Genomic DNA, 16812 nt, shown 5'->3' on the forward strand with positions numbered 1-16812 from the left:
GTCTATAAATTTATCCACTGCATCTACTCCCCGATATACCGCCGGGGGTTTGTTATACAGGTCTACTGTAGACACTATAGTATAGCAAAACCCACTAGGCTGATGGTGTTGAGTATTTCGGGTCCCACTCAAATGGACTCAAAATCCGTGTAAACAATAAACGGGACTTTGAGTTGCTTTCCCACTTCTTTAAAAGCCAGGGTAGCCTGGTTTTCATCAGGAAGGCGTATCTTTTGAGCACTATGAAGCCCACAGTGAGGTTCATGGGCCCCTAACAAATCCTCTCTGACGAAGCCATGCAAGCAGTACACATAGTGGAACATGCGATTATGATTTTGAGTTAAACTAGATAGCAATCGATCTAAATTCCTGATTAAGCAATAATGCCTTTGGCAACCTTGAGAAAATAACAATAGATTAATATGGAATTCTTTTTTATCCTTTGTAATATACAGTGGGAAGAGCTCATTATTTTCAAAACAAAAAATGTTAATACTGAGGCCAGAATTTTGTCGCTCAACTTTCCCTACTTGACTAATCTTTACGGGAAACTCGATGCCCTCCATATTTAATTCGTCTTCATACCTCATATAATGTTGGACGCGATGAGGTTGATCACGCCGATGAATGGGATACTTTGCAGCCAAGACCGACCAAAGAAAACATTTTCGGTGTTGGTTGTGGATGTTCAGGACCGCCTTTTTATCTTTGATCCTTTTGGGAAGCAGGAGATAGCAGGCACCTTTCAGAGGAGTGTAGGGAACAACTCCCAGATCCAAGTGCAATACCTGTTGAAATAGAACAGCATTAGCACTTGTGAAACTCTTTACAAACTTTCTTACAAATCAAACTTGAATTAAAATTACCTCATCCAGTTGCCAGCCTGAGCCTTCTCTCTGATATTCAAGTAAGGATGACTTTATTTTTTTCTGTGGCCTCCAAGGGTTGGTGGTGGAAACCTGATCCTTTGTCTCTCCACCACCACCTTGGTTTACAGTGTTGATCTACAACAGAAATTTCAAAATGAATTAGATTTCGCTGTGGAAAATGATTATCCATTTAAATTGAAAACAAACCCCTACCTCTTCTTCATCCCCCAAGATTTCACCATCATACTCTTCTAACATCTGTGCTGGGATGTTATTCAACTAGAAATAAAGATAAAGTAAGATTTAAATGAATAGTCGTTTCTGACTGTTATCATAATTAAACTAAATGAAATGGAAAAGATTACTAATTACCTCATATTTAAAAATCTCTTTGTCACTCGTTTTCTGTTGTTTTTTTTTTTTAGGGTAAAGAGTTTTCTTTATCCTCCAGCTTCCTCTTTGAAGAGCCACCATTACAATTAGCTTGGTGTCTTTTCAGATGATGTTTTCGAGTGATATTCCTTTCACAATTGGGGCATAAAATATCTCGACAACTACTGTGCCTCTCCCGTTGATGTTGTAGCAAACTTCTTCTGCAAAAAATGCTTAACCACAATTAAGACATTCATATGCAAAGGTTCGCATAATCCCTAGTCGAGACTGGAGTCGTAAACTTCCCTGCATCGCAAGACCTATAAAAGTATTTCAAAATTTTAAGAAAATCCAGATTAGAATCAAGTCAAAACAGATGTTTTTTATGAATATATCTTCAACTTACATAAGGCCTGTGATTAGACATTAGGGGCACTTTAAAGCCTGCTTCGCACAAGCAACGCAAACGCAAGTAAATTAAGATACGCAGTAGTGCTTGTTTATATAAAAAATATGGCTGCCGATATTGAAATATTTGGGTTATTGTTAGTTTTTCTGGGTTTATATATGATAATACAAATACCGAGGAATGAAATACAGAGAAGAAGACCAAGAAGCGTTTGGGTGAGACCGATATTTCAGCAACTACATTTGCAAGGAGACTATCATAACTTAGTACGAAAAACTTCGTTATTTAGGCAGTCGATTTTATTTCGTACTCGTGTGTATGCCTTTTTAACTTCTGAACACATCTTTGGAGTAAAGAGTAGAAGGGATGTATCGGCTAGAATTTCTTTGAATTCTTCAAACGTGCGAGAATTCACAAGAAGAGAAAGAAACCGAGTACATCATAAAAGAAAACCATCGATCGCCATTGTCTTTGCAAATTCTTTAACAAACCTCGCTTGCTTTCTTCATGAAATGGCTACAGCACACGTGTGGTGTCATCAGATCTGGCCCGTTGCCTTTGGATTTTAGATGAACAGTCTTCCAAACACGGTCTAGGAAGGCTCCCATCGTTTCTTTATTGCATTCTTGGAGACAGGCCATCAGTATTGCTTTTCCTTGGTCGCTAACAATTTGGCGTGGCATTCTTACTTTGTTGTGACCAAACGGCAGTCCCTCGGCTTATCTAAAGCAATATAAAAGATGTTGGATCGTAGGAGCATTATGGCGGCTGGTTATTAGTTCGGCAACAGGTAAAGGTGGCTCTTCCAGACACAGGATTAGGAACGACCAACGCATAGTACAAAACACGGTTCTCCCCCCAATCGGCAATGATAGTCCCAGTGGCATCCAAAAAGGCCACGTCATTCCCGCAAATGTCATGCCAAAGACGAACTTGACCTTCTGTCCAAAGGTGAACAACTAAAGGGCTCGTGGCTATGTATTGAATGTAGCCTTTGATTTTAGTAGCTTTGGACGCCTCATCTACAAACTGCGTTTTCATCATTTCCAATGAGGTTATTGGATTATCATCCAGTGGCAGAGAACGTCTTGCCTCGCTTGCAATTTGCTGTACGACTTTGGGGCTTGAACCAACTCCCGTCCAGTTGCCAGCGCTAAACAAACGCTCATCGAGATTGTTGATTTTTTCATTGAAATATGTTGAAGGTTTCTTCCCTTAATTTTTGAAATCATCTACAACTTGTGTTCTCAGTTCTCCTGCAATTGGCCGAGCCCGTCTTTCACTCATGTCGTGCAGGACGTTCCCCATGTAATGGATATGAAGAATTCGCTTGTTCTCCTCACTCGAAAGCATAAATATTTTAAATTTCAGTGGACAGTGTTTGGATGAGCAAGAACCGTTTGCAATAAAACAGAATTTGGCTGTATTTTTTTCTCCCAGAGAAACATTTGGCTTTGTGCCATTTAAAGAAAAGTGGACAACATGGGTTTGACTTCTTCAGGTAATTGTACAAAATGTCAGTCCATCCCTTGCAAAGTTTATTCCGTCATAACCGATTCGGTTTGTGTTTATTCCAGTCACTGGCATCAATCAAGGTGGTCGTTTTTTCAGGCAAAATCGTGGTGAAAAAGTTTTTGTTTGCACTCAGAGTAGATCGGGTTAGCTTGGAAAAGGTTTCTTCGGCAATGTCACTCTATAATACATATGAAAAATAGCAATAAGCGACCTGACTCTATGGATTTATTGAATGATGTCACCACTATTAGTGATCTCCATTCGATTCCATGCAAACTTCATGAGCTTCAATGTTGAATTTCGAAGTTTGTCTCATTTATTTTGTTATTTATAGTGCAAAAAATAAAAATAAAAAAATTCAATAATTAAGACAGACAAAAACACACAAACATTGTTTAAAAAGATGTCTATTAATCCTTTAAAAAAAACACTTGCGTTGAAGACCTGTAACCCAAAAAGAAAAGAAATAAAATCAACTTTTTAGTTTTTGAAAAGAGAAGAGAGTTGTGAGAGTTTAGATCATAAAGTTAAGTGTGTAAGGCGCTTTTTGATCACAAAAATCGTTGCTACGTACCTATCTTTTTAAAATAATCTTCCACCTTCTTGTTTATCCACACGATTTTCGTTACCAATGCCACACTGTGGAAAACCATTACATTCTTTATTGATAATTTTTCTTTTGAACAGTGATTGATCGATTATGATATGTACTTACTTGCAACACCATACAGGGCAAAGTGCGACTTCTTTTACGAATTGTAGACATTCGATGCATACTATGCATCCGCATGGTTGTAAGCACGCTCCACTCTCCGTCGTTCGAACAACTTTTTCACAGCTATCACAATCTATGATAAAATTATTTTAATTAAGAGACGTAATGATAAAAAGTAAACAGTATCGAAATAATGAAATAAAATAGATGATTAAACTTACCAAAATCACTCTACGAATCGTAAACATTCGAGACATACTATGCATCCGCATGCACTGTAAATCGGAAAGAAATCGTAAAATATAGTACCATTTTAAAGGGCTAATTAACCCTTTCTTTGATGGGCTATTTTGGCCCCTTTTTGTTGCGCCAAATAGACCCCACAAATGGGCTAAAAGGACATAAAAGGGGGGCCGATGTGAAAATTGGGGGGGCTATAATGAATTTCAGAGGAGCTGATATGACCCATATTATTGGTTGATTCGGCCTTCTACTGGGGTCAAAATGCCCTAAAGGATGACAGTTTAGAGTTTCTGGATGTGCCAATACGACCCTTTCATATTGTTTAATTCAGCCCTTCTACTGGGGTCAAAATGCCCCAAAGGCATGACGATTTAGGGTTTCTGGAGGTGCCAATACGACCCTATTTAATTGCTTGATTCACCCTTCCACTTTAAAATGCTTACATAGGATGTGGCTTTAGTAGGGTCCTGAAGACACAGTTATACTTAAGAGTAAATTCAAGGGGTAACTTAACTCCAAAGAACATGGGTTGATGAAATAAAATAATAAAATGGACAACTCTGATCCAGCTTTTCACACCAATAATGTTAAGTCTCAAATTCATCTTTAATAGAAGTTTCTTTGTCAATGAGAAAGGTTACATGACATCTAGCTATTGTACACTTACCTTCAAAGCCAAAGCACCCTAAGGAAATCCAAACCTGCGTTTGGTTGACTAAGTAGTCACAGTAATACAATTACTCTTTGATTTCTGATAATCAGTTTCAAAGTAACAATATCATTACTATATTCAGGAACCCAGGGGTAGAATTCTGTTGCTCCTTCCTCACTACCAGGAGAAACATCCCTGTGCACGTTGTCCATTTGGACTTGTACCGGAAGTCAAAATTCAAAATGTCCACATTCAAAAACTAAACATATTTGTCAAGCTATACTTCATACTGATTGGTCGACCAATCAGAACACAGGTAATTTTGACTTCCGGTACAGTATACTACAATGGATAACTTGGACTGCACCATAGCCTCAAGAACATTTCTAAAACAGGAATAAAATTTGGCTTTTTACACCTTCACATTCCAGCTTTCATAGCGGAAGTAGGCAAGTTGTTTGACTTGGACAAGTTGTAGTGTGAAATAAATTGTTATAGGAAATACCAATGTTTGAGAAGAATTAATGAAAAATACCACAGCAACTGCATGTCATGAAAGTTTGTATGAATACCACGAGGACATCTGATAGAAGTGGTATTCTGCATTGACCCTTCAAAAACTAAGGTGTTATTTCCTCTTAAGAAAACAGTTACATCAATTAAAGATTCTAGAGAAAGAAGTAGCAAGAAATTTGCACTTCAAACAAAAGCATAATACATTTTGGCAAAGGGTCTATTAAACTGTAAACTATAACTTTAACTACATAAAAACAACTTTTTAAAAGCTTTCAAAAAGTCATAACACACATAGGCATGCGGATAAAAAGTAATTCAATCATTGTTGAATGTCATAGAAAAGCCATCAGGTCTATATTCTTTGAATCCAGAGAAGATCAGGGGATAAAGCTGCTGTGCTGTTGCTTTCATTATCTATTTTCCTTTCTTTATGACAATATTGGGATATTTTTGCAGCCAGACAGTTGGCCTGCAGTAAAGTACAGGGGCCCCACGATTTTCTGACTCAAAGAATAGGCTTCTTAAACTCTTATAAGTTTTACAATGGCAATAGACCCTTTTTAAATTCAATACATGACTGCAGAAATTTTACATGACTGCTTTGCTGCAGATGTATTTGCACAGGGTTAGCCTCAATTGCAAGTAAGATATTCATAAATGCCAATGAGAAAGCAAGAATTGTCGACCTTGCTAGTCCAAACTACTTAGAATTTCCACGAGCTGTTTTGGTAATTACTGGTATGAATATATCACATACAATTGTGGGTAACCCTGTGGAAATGCTTCTTTTGTGCGCGGCAGCAGGCATTCCTTGGGAACTCGGAAAAATATATTATATATTTTGGAGGCATTTTTAGACAGTGAGTTTCTCTCTTAGGGGTAGAAAAACAGAAAAAGCCTGCAAATGACCTCAGAAACTTTCAAGTTTTAATTAATTAACAATAATTTTAGAACATAAAATATTTTTTAAAAAAACAAACTTGCACCCGTATTCAGACCTAATGTGCACTGCTTGAGGGCTTGCCCAAGGAATTTCATTCTAATGCCATATTGTACAAAGGACAATGCTGAAATGATCTATTAGCCATATTATAGTACACTCAACAAAATTACTCGACTCTGATTGGTCGAGAGGAGTACAATTATAGCGTTAAGTCGCTATGGCAACACAGCCAAAACAATGTCAGAACATTTAATTTCTATCATTTTGTACTTAAAAACATATTTAAAATTTTTTAAAGCCTTAAGAACTAATATTTTTTATGTATTTCAGTTGCGCGATGGACTGAAAATCGTCCGCCAAATAGACAAAGATGAACGGCGTCAATTCGCATTTTCTACTAAAATTTTGTTGAGTGAACTATAAACAAAAAATCGCACGATCTTCTCGTACAATTTGGAATTAATAAACACTCGTAATGTTTTCAAAACATTACGAGTGTCTATTAATTTCCAAATTGTACTTGAGATCATGGGATTTCCTATACTAATCATGCACTTGTTAATGAATTAAAAAATGCACTAACAGTAATCCGGGGCTTTCCTCTGCTAATTCCTAGCAAAGCTTGCTCCAGGAAAGACAGAATGTTGCTTCCTTCTTTATATTCCATGTTAAAAATATAAAAGGAAGCAAGCAATGCCAGGATAGCATCGATGATTCTCTTGTGAGGAATTACACAAAGAATCATTCCTTCGCAAACTATGTACAGATTGTCCATGTCGAACAACTCACCTACAGCAACTACTTGAAGCTGTACATAACGTCTTATCTCCTCATCAATGGGGTTTTCTCGCTGAAAGATCAAAGGTAGAAATATATTCAGATACAGCAAAAAAAACTTAAGAAAGCGATGAGGTTTAACAGAAATAAAACATTTGACAAATATATTCATGCACAATTGCGATAATTTTTCTACTTGTTTTCTTTAAGATCCATAGTTTCACATTGCAATAATACATACCTCAAGAACAGTGAATACTTGGTCTTGGTGATGCTTCTTTCCCTTTCTAACCTTTAAGCACTCATTCAGGGCCATGAATGCAGCTCTGCACTGAAACTCTAATAATCACAATAGTATGAAGAAAGGGATTAGAAATACTCTAAACTAGACAGGGAGACATACAGACATTCACCTGTATGTGAATCAATATTTCTGTTGGCTATACTGTTTACTGATGTTACCACTGACAAATTTAACACATGCAAAAGTAAGTAAAACTTGGCCCTTTGGGTTCTATTATGATATGGTTTTACTACATCATGATAAGAGTGTCAGCAGAGATCAAGTCTTAATGACAGTGTAAGAAAGTCAGCAGATAACATCATTACCCATTTTGCATGCAAACAGAAACAAAAATAACTGTGATGTTTCCACTCTGCCAATCATGCATTGATGCTTGGTAGTGTGCAGTGATACTGTAACCACTGTCACTTAGTCTCAATTTGCCAACTAGCATTTGGACCAACTGTTGATCTTTTGGGTCGCTATTAGTCAGTATTACCCATTTGGACTCCAGTCGATCAAAGAGCTGAAATTGAAAATTATAAATTCTTTTCTTGATCTAGATTTTAGACTGAATTAAACATTTTAGAGAAGTAGAAGAACAAAATATTTAATTTCTAAAATCACCATTAAAATAAGAATTTATTGTTCAATTTAATATTCAGATCTTTGAATGATGGCCATTAAAATGCTAGTTGGTGAACTAGACTTCAACCTTCAAGGGGCGCACTTCAAAGAAAGTGGTTACCATTAATTTCAAGAAATATTTGATCACTTTTTGAGAAAAGTAGAATTTACCTGTGGCATCACTGTCTTCTTGCGTGAGAGCAGTTTCAAGCTCCCTCATCAAATTTGAAAGCTCTTTCCTTGTCTTAGCATAGTCAAGGATCTTTGTTTTCCAGCTTCTAAATTTTTCATGGAATTCAGCAACTTCTTGATCCCCAAAAATCCTGGAAAACTCGGCTCTTATCTATAAAGATCAACAACAATGGTATTACGTTCATAATACTCCAGTTTAAAGTTCTCTGTTGCTCAGCCTTTGCCGTGATTTGGTATATAATCACTTTCAGTATTCTTGCAGTCCAGTGACATCCATGGAATTTGAAGTCCTTGCATTGTTTAAGTTGTGCATTCTTTAAAAATATTCAAATTTCCACAGACTTTTCCTGGAATGCATGAAAATTCAAACTGTTGGCTGAGCAATAGAAATCAAAACTGAAGTATTATCAGGCTAAAAAAATATTTGCTAACTTACATGAACAAACTGTTGAAGAGGTGGGTAGAGTTCCAAAACCTCTTCCACAGGACTGGGATTTTCTAGGATTTCATGTCGGCGAACACAGTATGTCTTCTTCATGAAATCCTGGTTCAGCTTTACATCCTTCGGTCTCTTTTTTACTTCTTGCCTCAAAATCCCTGCCTCTTTTTTTAACGTTACTAACGTCTCTCCTTCAGGGATCTGTGGTTTAACACACCACAAATTCTCTTTTGTTGTCCTTTTCTTCTTTTTGGCTGGTCCATCGCCCTCCTCTCCAATCTCTGCAACACGCTTGGTTTTTTGTAGTTTTTTCCTTCGATTGAAAATTTTAATTTCAAGGGAGCCCTGTTTGTGAAAAAAGGTAAAAAAAATCAATTTTGAAAAAATTCTAAAATTTCATATTTTGTACAATTACTTTTCTTATAGTACACTCAACAAAATCACTCGACTCTGATTGGTCGAGAGGAGTACAATTATAGCGTTAATTGTACTCCATAGGAGTATCGAATTAAGTCGCTATGGCAACACGGCCAAAACAATTATTTTCTATCATTTTGTACTTAAAAACATATAAATAAAATTTTAAAGCCTTAAGAACTAATCTTTTTTATGCATTTCATTTGTGCGATGGACTGAAAATCGGCTGCCAAATAGACAATAGACTATACTAATTCTATACAAAAGGCCTTTCCTGAATTTGATACAGTAATTGTCAATTTAATAAACAATGCGATATGAAATTCAATGTGCATGAAATCTATGAAATCAATTTCAACTTTGGATAGGCATTTATAGATAAACCAACAAAACACTCTTGGAAAAAAGCTACTTACCCATGGTGTTGCACCATCAAGAACAGCTTTGTCAGCCATGAATGGATACTTTTCTATAAGCAGCTTTGCTATTTGGACCCGCTCAGCCTTGTTAACACGATCTGTATGGCTTAGAAGGTTGGTGCAAACATCCCTTATCATTTCATTTACCATATTTGCACTCAACCTTCTAGATTTGATACCCAATTCCACTGATGCAAAGAACTGGCAAAGAAAATTAATGTTAGAAATGTGTAAGTGGGAATCTCCTGCTGTTCAGTTGTGCACTGCATAAAGAGAGCATACCAATATTTTTCAATGACATCACCTTAACATACTAAAGCACATTAGCACATATAGAATGAAGAACCCTGCATCCCTGATTATACTGAATGAACTTTTTACTCACTCGTGTTGGAAGCTCAAACTTTGAAATCCAGTTCATCATCTAAATAATAGATATAACAAGGGGGAAAAAACAACACACATTTACATTCCAAACAGTGAAAATGAAATTATTTGTTTATTAGTGCATCAGTGACATAATAAATTCTACACTTTATAAGATGCAAGCTTACAAAAATATATTATTACAAAATAGACAAAATGTCCTGTTTTATTGTGGCAAATGTTGGCCTCCTATATCTACTCATACAGCTGGTTGACAGCCTAGATATCAATTCAGATCTAGTGACTTTAGCAACATGCTTAGTCAGATAACCAAAACTATATACATCTGATTCTTTACAAGGGAGGTAAAATCCATCATATATGGCAGGATCAGTATGTGGATACATAAGTTTGCGTTTTTCTCTCTCACTGGTAGACATTTCTCTTTTGGATGAGTGCCTTAACTGTTCTATGTGCTCAGCTTTGTTTAAATCTATTATCTTTGGGTGTGATGACCCATATTTGTCTTGTATAACCAAAACATTATCGGCCTTTATATCATTATGAATAATACCCTTTGAATGAAGGTAAGCATACCCATTGGCACATTTCATTAGAAATTTAAGCCAGTCAAGTACTGGAATTGCAGTATTTTTCAACTGGAGCATCTGATGCATAGTAAGAGAATGTCTCTTACCCTCGGCTGTTGGGCAAAATTCTAAGACCAATACATGATTTGAGTTAAGAAGTGTAACACCAAAAAGATATGGAAATGCTTCATGTGAAAGTTGCAACAAAAGCTGAGCTTCTTTAAACACAATTTCCTCACTAGTGTCCGCTACATAATGTTTTGCAGCAACCTTCAAGCTTTCTCCACCTATTTGCAACTGCATAAGTTTGCAAATTCCAAACCTTCCTTTTCCCAAAATCAATTCAGAACCAAATTCATCTTTAATGTAAATAAGTTGATCAGTTCTGATTGATTTAAAAAAAGTTGATTTGATACTTTGATTTTCAGATTGAACATTATCTAGCAGGCCTTTCAGAGTTTCATACTTTTTATGAACAGCTTTCATTTGCACAATGGTTGCATTAAATGACTTTTGAATGTCACTGTTCTTAGCCTCAAGAGTTTTACAGGCTTTTGACATGTATGTAAAGCTATTCATTCTAGCATCTTGTTTCAATTTTCTTTTCAAAGCTTTTTGCTTTTTGCGCCTAGCATTTCTTCTCCTTGTCTCACCAGGTGAAATAATTCTCTAGAGGAGGAATTAAGATGTTATCAGTGATATTATTACATTTTGGCACAATTGCCTAATTTGTAAACCAAGCAATGCATATGGTACGATGGGATACCGAGACACAGGGCCTCGCACTCATCATGCACAAACATCGGTCACAAATCTGGACAAGTAAACATTTGAACATCGAAGCCAAACCCATAACCAAGCAATACATATGTTAACGATGTGATACCAAGGCTAAAGGCCTCGCACACATCATGTATACACCTCGATCATAAATAAGAACTTCAATGAAGAAATGATTGTGTGGAAAAAATGTAGTACTTTATGAAGTTTAGGTCGCTATGCCATGTTTTCATAAATACCTATGCTGCTTGTAGATTATTCTACTTAAAATAAATGAAACCAAATAAATGCTTATTAACTTATTTTAACTTAAAGTAATTTAAAAGCTTATTGTGTGAGAAAGTATCTTAGTTTGACAACAAAACAAGTTGATAAATTAAGGATAAATTAATCACTCCTGTAGCACTTATTATATTCATGTCAGTTTGAACGATTTAAACAAAAACTTACCTTCGGCTTTTGCTTGGCACTCTTTGGTGTTTCCGGAGGGCTTTTGGAGGTTTCCTTTTTGTCACTATCATCCTCAATCTCATCCTAGATTATTTAAAAGAAATGATCACAGGTATATTACTATCGTCAAACAACAAAACCTACAAGTAAGAGGCACATGCTTACATTATCGCTATCAAGAATTAGCGTTCCTGTTGGGGATGCACTTCTAGCGAAAATCGGTCCTGAAGTTTCAGAAAGCGTTTCCTGGGATGAGGTCAGCAATGAAGATTCCGACATTTCAAATCCCTTCCAAGGCATGAAGAGTACGAGAGAACAAAGACGTAAATTTAAGGAGATGTTTGGATTCGTTGTAAGTATATCAGTTCACGGAAAACAAGTATGAGGTATTTCCCAATCGTGCAATCGACCTTTGCTCCGTAATGAATACACCGCCACGTGTTTGTTGCTTCTTTTTGGCGCGCGTTAGCTCGCAGTGCATCATGGGTAAAATTATTTCATGCCAGCAGCCACCATTATTCTTTCTCGTATGGCAAAAGAAAACCGTTTATTATAGTTTTACGAAACCATGAAGACTGCAAGTTATTTAAGGCGATTTTCTGGCAATAGCTAGCTGCAATTTCTTTAACTAAGCCTTTCACCTATTTTAAAATGTTATTTTTGATTTGATTGCTTTCTAGAAACCCAGAAAACGAGTTGTAGGGCACTACCACGGACACCGTCAACAAGGAACGAAAAGAAGGAGAGTCATCATAGAAGAGGAAGTAATCGACATTCCCTTTCTCGCAAGTTTGGAACAGATACTAAACGATTCCTCAATTCTAAGACAGGTAAGGTATAACACCAGCTCGACAGTGTTGAAAATTAGCTTTTTATCTTAATTACAAGCTCACAGATTGTTCGTATCTAAAATATAGGTAGTAAACCCACATCGTCGTCATGATGGTTTGATAGCCGACTACTGTGATGGGCAAGCGTTTTCGATGCATCCTCTTTTTTCGAGAGATCCACAAGCCTTGCAATTGATTTTGTACTATGATGAAGTAGAAGTGGTAAACCCCTTGGGAAGCAAAACTTCCACTCACAAGCTTGGTAAAGCTACCATGACAACTAGTAGCCAAGTTATGCCTCTATCAAAGTAAACCCCGTGAGGGGGAGGGGGGGGGTGGCGGGCAAAGGGTGGGGATTTAAACAAACAAAATACTTAAAGATTTTTCAAATGCCCCAGGGAGGGGGAGCAGATTTTGATCAACTAAAATGAAAAATACAAGGCTAAAGAAGAGATGTTCCACTAAAAGGCAAATTTCCAATCAAATCCCTGACTCAAGGGCACATGTTATCAAATCCCCACATTTTGCCCGCACTCTCGTCCAATGGGGTTTACTTTGATAGGTGCATTACAGAGCTATAAAGAAATTGTGAACGTCCCATGAAAGACTAAAAGTAAATCATGTTTGTTTATACTGGCAGGTGTTTTTTATTACACATTGGGAAACATTGACCCAAAATATCGATCCCAATTAAGATGTATGCAGCTACTTTGCATTGCAAAGAGACCTGTTATCAAGAAACATGGGACCAATGTAATGCTTGAAGCTTCTAAGTGTACACCCTTCATTTGTTATGTAATGATAATGTTTCTTAATTGCTTATTTATGATTTTTTTAAATAATTCTAGTTTCATGAAACTGACTTTACACTTCGAACCCCAGCTGAGCATGACGGCCACTGCACTGCAATTGAGGATTACCAAATTGACCTAACCACAATGTATGGTATCAATTATCGTTCAATCCTCAATCAGTCAAGGTATTTTCATGTCATTGGTGGGCTCCCAGGAGATGCAATGCATGATATACTTGAAGGTGTCCTACAGTATGAATGCAAGGAGCTTCTCAAGCATGCAATCAATGACATGAAATATTTTAGTCTGGATCAGCTAAACCAGTGGATAAAAGACTTTGATTATGGATACCCTGATGTTTCAAACAAGCCGTCCATAATTTCAAGTGTCACCATGAATTCAAACTCCAATTCTCTTAAACAAAGGGGTAAGATTAAATCTACACTGTAAATATAAAACTATTTTGGTATTGCTCTGCCTGGTCATTCTTTCTTTTTCATTTCCTTTTATTTCTTCTTTCTTCCTTTTTTCTTTTTCTTTCTTTTTTCATTTAGTAATTAATTCTTCCAATATTTCTTTCTATTCTTTCCTTTTTTCTTTCATTCATTTACAAATCCATCAATCCATTCATTCATTCTATCTTTCTTTTTTCTTTTATTTATTTACAAATCCATCCATTCATTCGTTTATGCATTCATTCATTCTATCTTTCTTTTTTATGTTTTCTTAATTATCATTCTCACAGCTTCCCAAATGTGGTGCCTTGGACGATTTCTACCCCTCCTGATTGGTGCTCATTTTCCTTGTGAAGATGAAAAGTGGAACCTATACATCACACTTTTAGAAATTGTGGAACATAATATTTTCACCTTGCATAGAGGTGGACAAAGCGAGCTACATTGCAGACCTAATAGAAGAACATCACTTAATGTTTGTGCAGTTGTACCCAAATGCATCAGTAATTCCAAAAATGCACTATTTGATACACTATCCAAGAACAATGTTAAGGTAAAGGAAATTAGCTCTTTATCCGTTTGCTATCTTGGTTGAAACTAAGGGCATTTGTTATGGCAACTACTAGTTATGATGACTGGGCTCACAACTTGTTGGGGTTATGGCTTGAATACTTATAAATGTTGGGAGTATAAACGCTGAGGAAAAATTGTAAATGTAATGTTACACTATTAGCATATTTTATTAATTTCAGGCTTCGCCCAATGGTGAGAACCTGGTGCATGAGGTTTGAAGCCAAGCATGGTCGCATAAAGAAGTTGGCTTCAAGTATTGGCAACTTTACAAACATTGCATGGAGTATGGCTGATAGACACCAACTGAGACAGTGCTGTGAATTCACTGCATCAAACCATGGTCAACCTTTGATTGAAAAGCCAATTGAATAGCGGAGCGCAGTCATACTAAAAATAGCTTTGCATAATTAGACCCCCCGGCGAGATTCGGACAAACAAACCGATAGTTCACTGTGTATTACTGTGAATGAGTACGCTTCAACCCAAAAAAATCGCGATTTCATTGCAAGATGGTCACTACGAAACACTGTTGTTGGGGACAGTGTAAAAATGACTCGAGATACCCTGACAAACTGCCCAGATCGTTGAAAGAAATGGCAGATTTGGGCAAAAAGATATTTCTCCCTTTTCCGAAGCCATGGAACGATCTTGAGAGATGCCAACGATGGGTTAATGCCTGCTCTCGCGAAGATTTCACTGTAAAATGTATCACAAAAGACACGTATATTTGTGTAGAACATTGGCCTGGAGAAAAGGGACCGACCACAGAATTTCCAGACCCGTTGAAAGCGAATCTTTCGACTAGCGGAGTGGCGAAGGCAACACGAAAGAGAAAGCTCCCCAAACAACGACAACAGGCTGAACAACAGCAGACAAAGAAGTGCTGTGCTACCAACGATACTCCCATTGAAAGTCAAGACTATCAAGAAATTATGGAGGAGAACTGTCTTGTACAAGATGAAGGGAATTATTTAGAGAATAATAAGGCAACACAAACGGACGTAACAAAGCACGAGCTGGCAAGTAAAATCGAGAACATGATTTTACGTAATGAGCTCCAGTCTGGCTCATCTAGCGCCCCCAAAGTTATAAGCAATATATCTTATGAAGTCGTTGTGCACCATCCAGACCAAATGAAACATTTTGTTGGCCTCACATCGTCACAATTTGAGATGCTTCATGAGTTTCTTAATGATGTTTGCCCTCTAGAAACAATCTCATATTGGGGTTACAAAGATCGAAAGATATCAAAAGTAAAGTGCCAGCGAGGAATGTCCAAGTGGTCTTCTCGAGAGAAGCTGTACATTTGTCTCTTGAGGCTAAAAACTGGATTCACCATCAGGACGTTGTCTGTATTACTCAGTTCTCCCGACAAGGAAATCAAAGATAGCTATATCAGAGTAATATTTACAACGTTTATTCAGCTGATGTATAAGATTTTTCGACAAATGGAGACGGTGATGTTCCCATCGAGACAGATATTGAGCCGCTTTCTACCAAGGGTTTTCAAGACCCTTAAGAATGTGCGATGCAGCATTGACTGCACAGAATTTCGTGTTGAAACGTCGAGGAACTTTGCTCAACAAGGAAATACCTTTTCCTCGTACAAACACGCCAACACTTTTAAGTGTCTCATTGCATGTACACCAAATGGAGGAGCATGTTTTATATCAGATCTGTTTGAGGGAGACATTTCTGACGTTGAAATTTTTGAGGAAAGTGGAATCATGAAGCACATTCAACCAGGGGATGTTATTTTAGCTGACAGAGGCTTTACAGTTCAAGATAACTTGTACCCACTCCAAGCCAAAGTAAAAATTCCTTCATTTTTGAAGGGGAGAAAGAGCCTATCAGCACAAGAAGAACTTGACACACGAGTTATAGCAAAGGCGAGAATACACATTGAAAGATTCAATCAGAGACTCAAACAGTTTAAGCTTGTGGGAAGGAAAATCCCTCTTTCGATTGCACCATTAGCTACACAAATAGTGGTAGTTGCGTGCGTGCTTGTTAATTTCCAAGAGGTCTTATGTAAGTAAATCATGCATGTGATCATAGCTAGGGGATGCCCATGAAAGGGTGCACCTGCACCCCTGTCAGGACATTGAAGGCCCACTCTTTGGCTACAAGAAGTTAAATATTTATCTAATTTAAAATGTTTGTATCAAAATAATTACAACAGAACTGTCTCTGTTAGGGTATTGTTAAACAAAGTCTCCCAAATAAAAACAACTCTATGGCATATACTGTATAATGATTGTATTTGGTTCATGTTGAGCAAATTTTCAACCACATTCACCCATCCTAGCTATGGACCTGCCCATGTCAGGCATTTGTATGAATAGAACACTTGAACATTGGACTTTATGTAAGTCAATGAAATATTGACTTGTGACAGACATAAGCAAGTGCAGATAGTCCCTTCAAGGTCAACTGAATGTTCTTGTGTACATGTCATTGTACTTAATATGCCATATACATCTGAGCTTGCATAAAAGACAGTATGTTACAAGTCATCATATATAGCTTTGTTAAAGCACTGTTTGGGTTTTAAAATTCACTGGTGTAGATTAAGTGAACAATAGG

At 37.0% G+C, this 16812-nt stretch overlaps 4 protein-coding genes and 1 pseudogene across 5 annotated transcripts in view; 3 read left to right on the forward strand and 2 right to left on the reverse strand.

Annotated features, from left to right (window-relative positions):
* LOC116293254 (uncharacterized) overlaps window positions 1–1796 on the reverse strand; it is a 2188-nt gene extending 392 nt beyond the window's left edge. Inside the window, exons 1-4 of the mRNA XM_031700655.2 lie at window positions 1242–1796; window positions 1083–1148; window positions 867–1004; window positions 1–788 (exon numbers count right to left, since the gene is read on the reverse strand). The exon at window positions 1–788 is cut by the window's left edge and continues 392 nt beyond it. Of these exons, the coding sequence (XP_031556515.2) occupies window positions 129–788; window positions 867–1004; window positions 1083–1148; window positions 1242–1343 (966 nt within the window). The 5' untranslated portion in view covers window positions 1344–1796 and the 3' untranslated portion in view covers window positions 1–128. The remainder of the gene's footprint in view (window positions 789–866; window positions 1005–1082; window positions 1149–1241) is intronic.
* Window positions 1–12356, forward strand: part of LOC116297805 (uncharacterized) — a 35955-nt gene extending 23599 nt beyond the window's left edge. The window contains exon 3 of the transcript XR_016121052.1: window positions 12255–12356. The gene's annotated coding sequence lies outside the window, so the exon portion shown is untranslated. The remainder of the gene's footprint in view (window positions 1–12254) is intronic.
* LOC116293253 (uncharacterized) lies at window positions 6690–12075 on the reverse strand. Its single transcript, XM_089036270.1, has 8 exons — window positions 11740–12075; window positions 11575–11658; window positions 9774–9812; window positions 9386–9589; window positions 8550–8897; window positions 8093–8264; window positions 7253–7350; window positions 6690–7084 (listed from the first exon to the last, which is right to left on the reverse strand). Exons 1-8 carry the CDS (start codon window positions 11872–11874, stop codon window positions 6782–6784), a joined length of 1383 nt encoding a protein of 460 aa, XP_088892396.1. The 5' UTR covers window positions 11875–12075; the 3' UTR covers window positions 6690–6781.
* A 181-nt stretch (window positions 12357–12537) lies between the features above and the next one.
* On the forward strand, window positions 12538–14600 carry LOC148907207 (uncharacterized; annotated as a pseudogene). Its single transcript, XR_016121051.1, has 4 exons — window positions 12538–12666; window positions 13253–13625; window positions 13944–14206; window positions 14406–14600. The product of XR_016121051.1 is annotated as an uncharacterized LOC148907207 (transcript).
* A 135-nt stretch (window positions 14601–14735) lies between these two features.
* LOC148907208 (uncharacterized) lies at window positions 14736–16480 on the forward strand. The gene has a single exon (XM_089036269.1). It carries the CDS (start codon window positions 14736–14738, stop codon window positions 16263–16265), a length of 1530 nt encoding a protein of 509 aa, XP_088892395.1. The 3' UTR covers window positions 16266–16480.
* The last annotated feature ends 332 nt before the right edge of the window (window positions 16481–16812 follow it).

This window comes from Actinia tenebrosa, unplaced genomic scaffold (assembly GCF_029948245.1).
Source record: "Actinia tenebrosa isolate PJP-AT-01 unplaced genomic scaffold, QUT_ActTen_1.0 PGA_scaffold4__44_contigs__length_22323623, whole genome shotgun sequence".
In the NCBI taxonomy this organism is placed as follows: Eukaryota; Metazoa; Cnidaria; class Anthozoa; order Actiniaria; family Actiniidae; genus Actinia; species Actinia tenebrosa.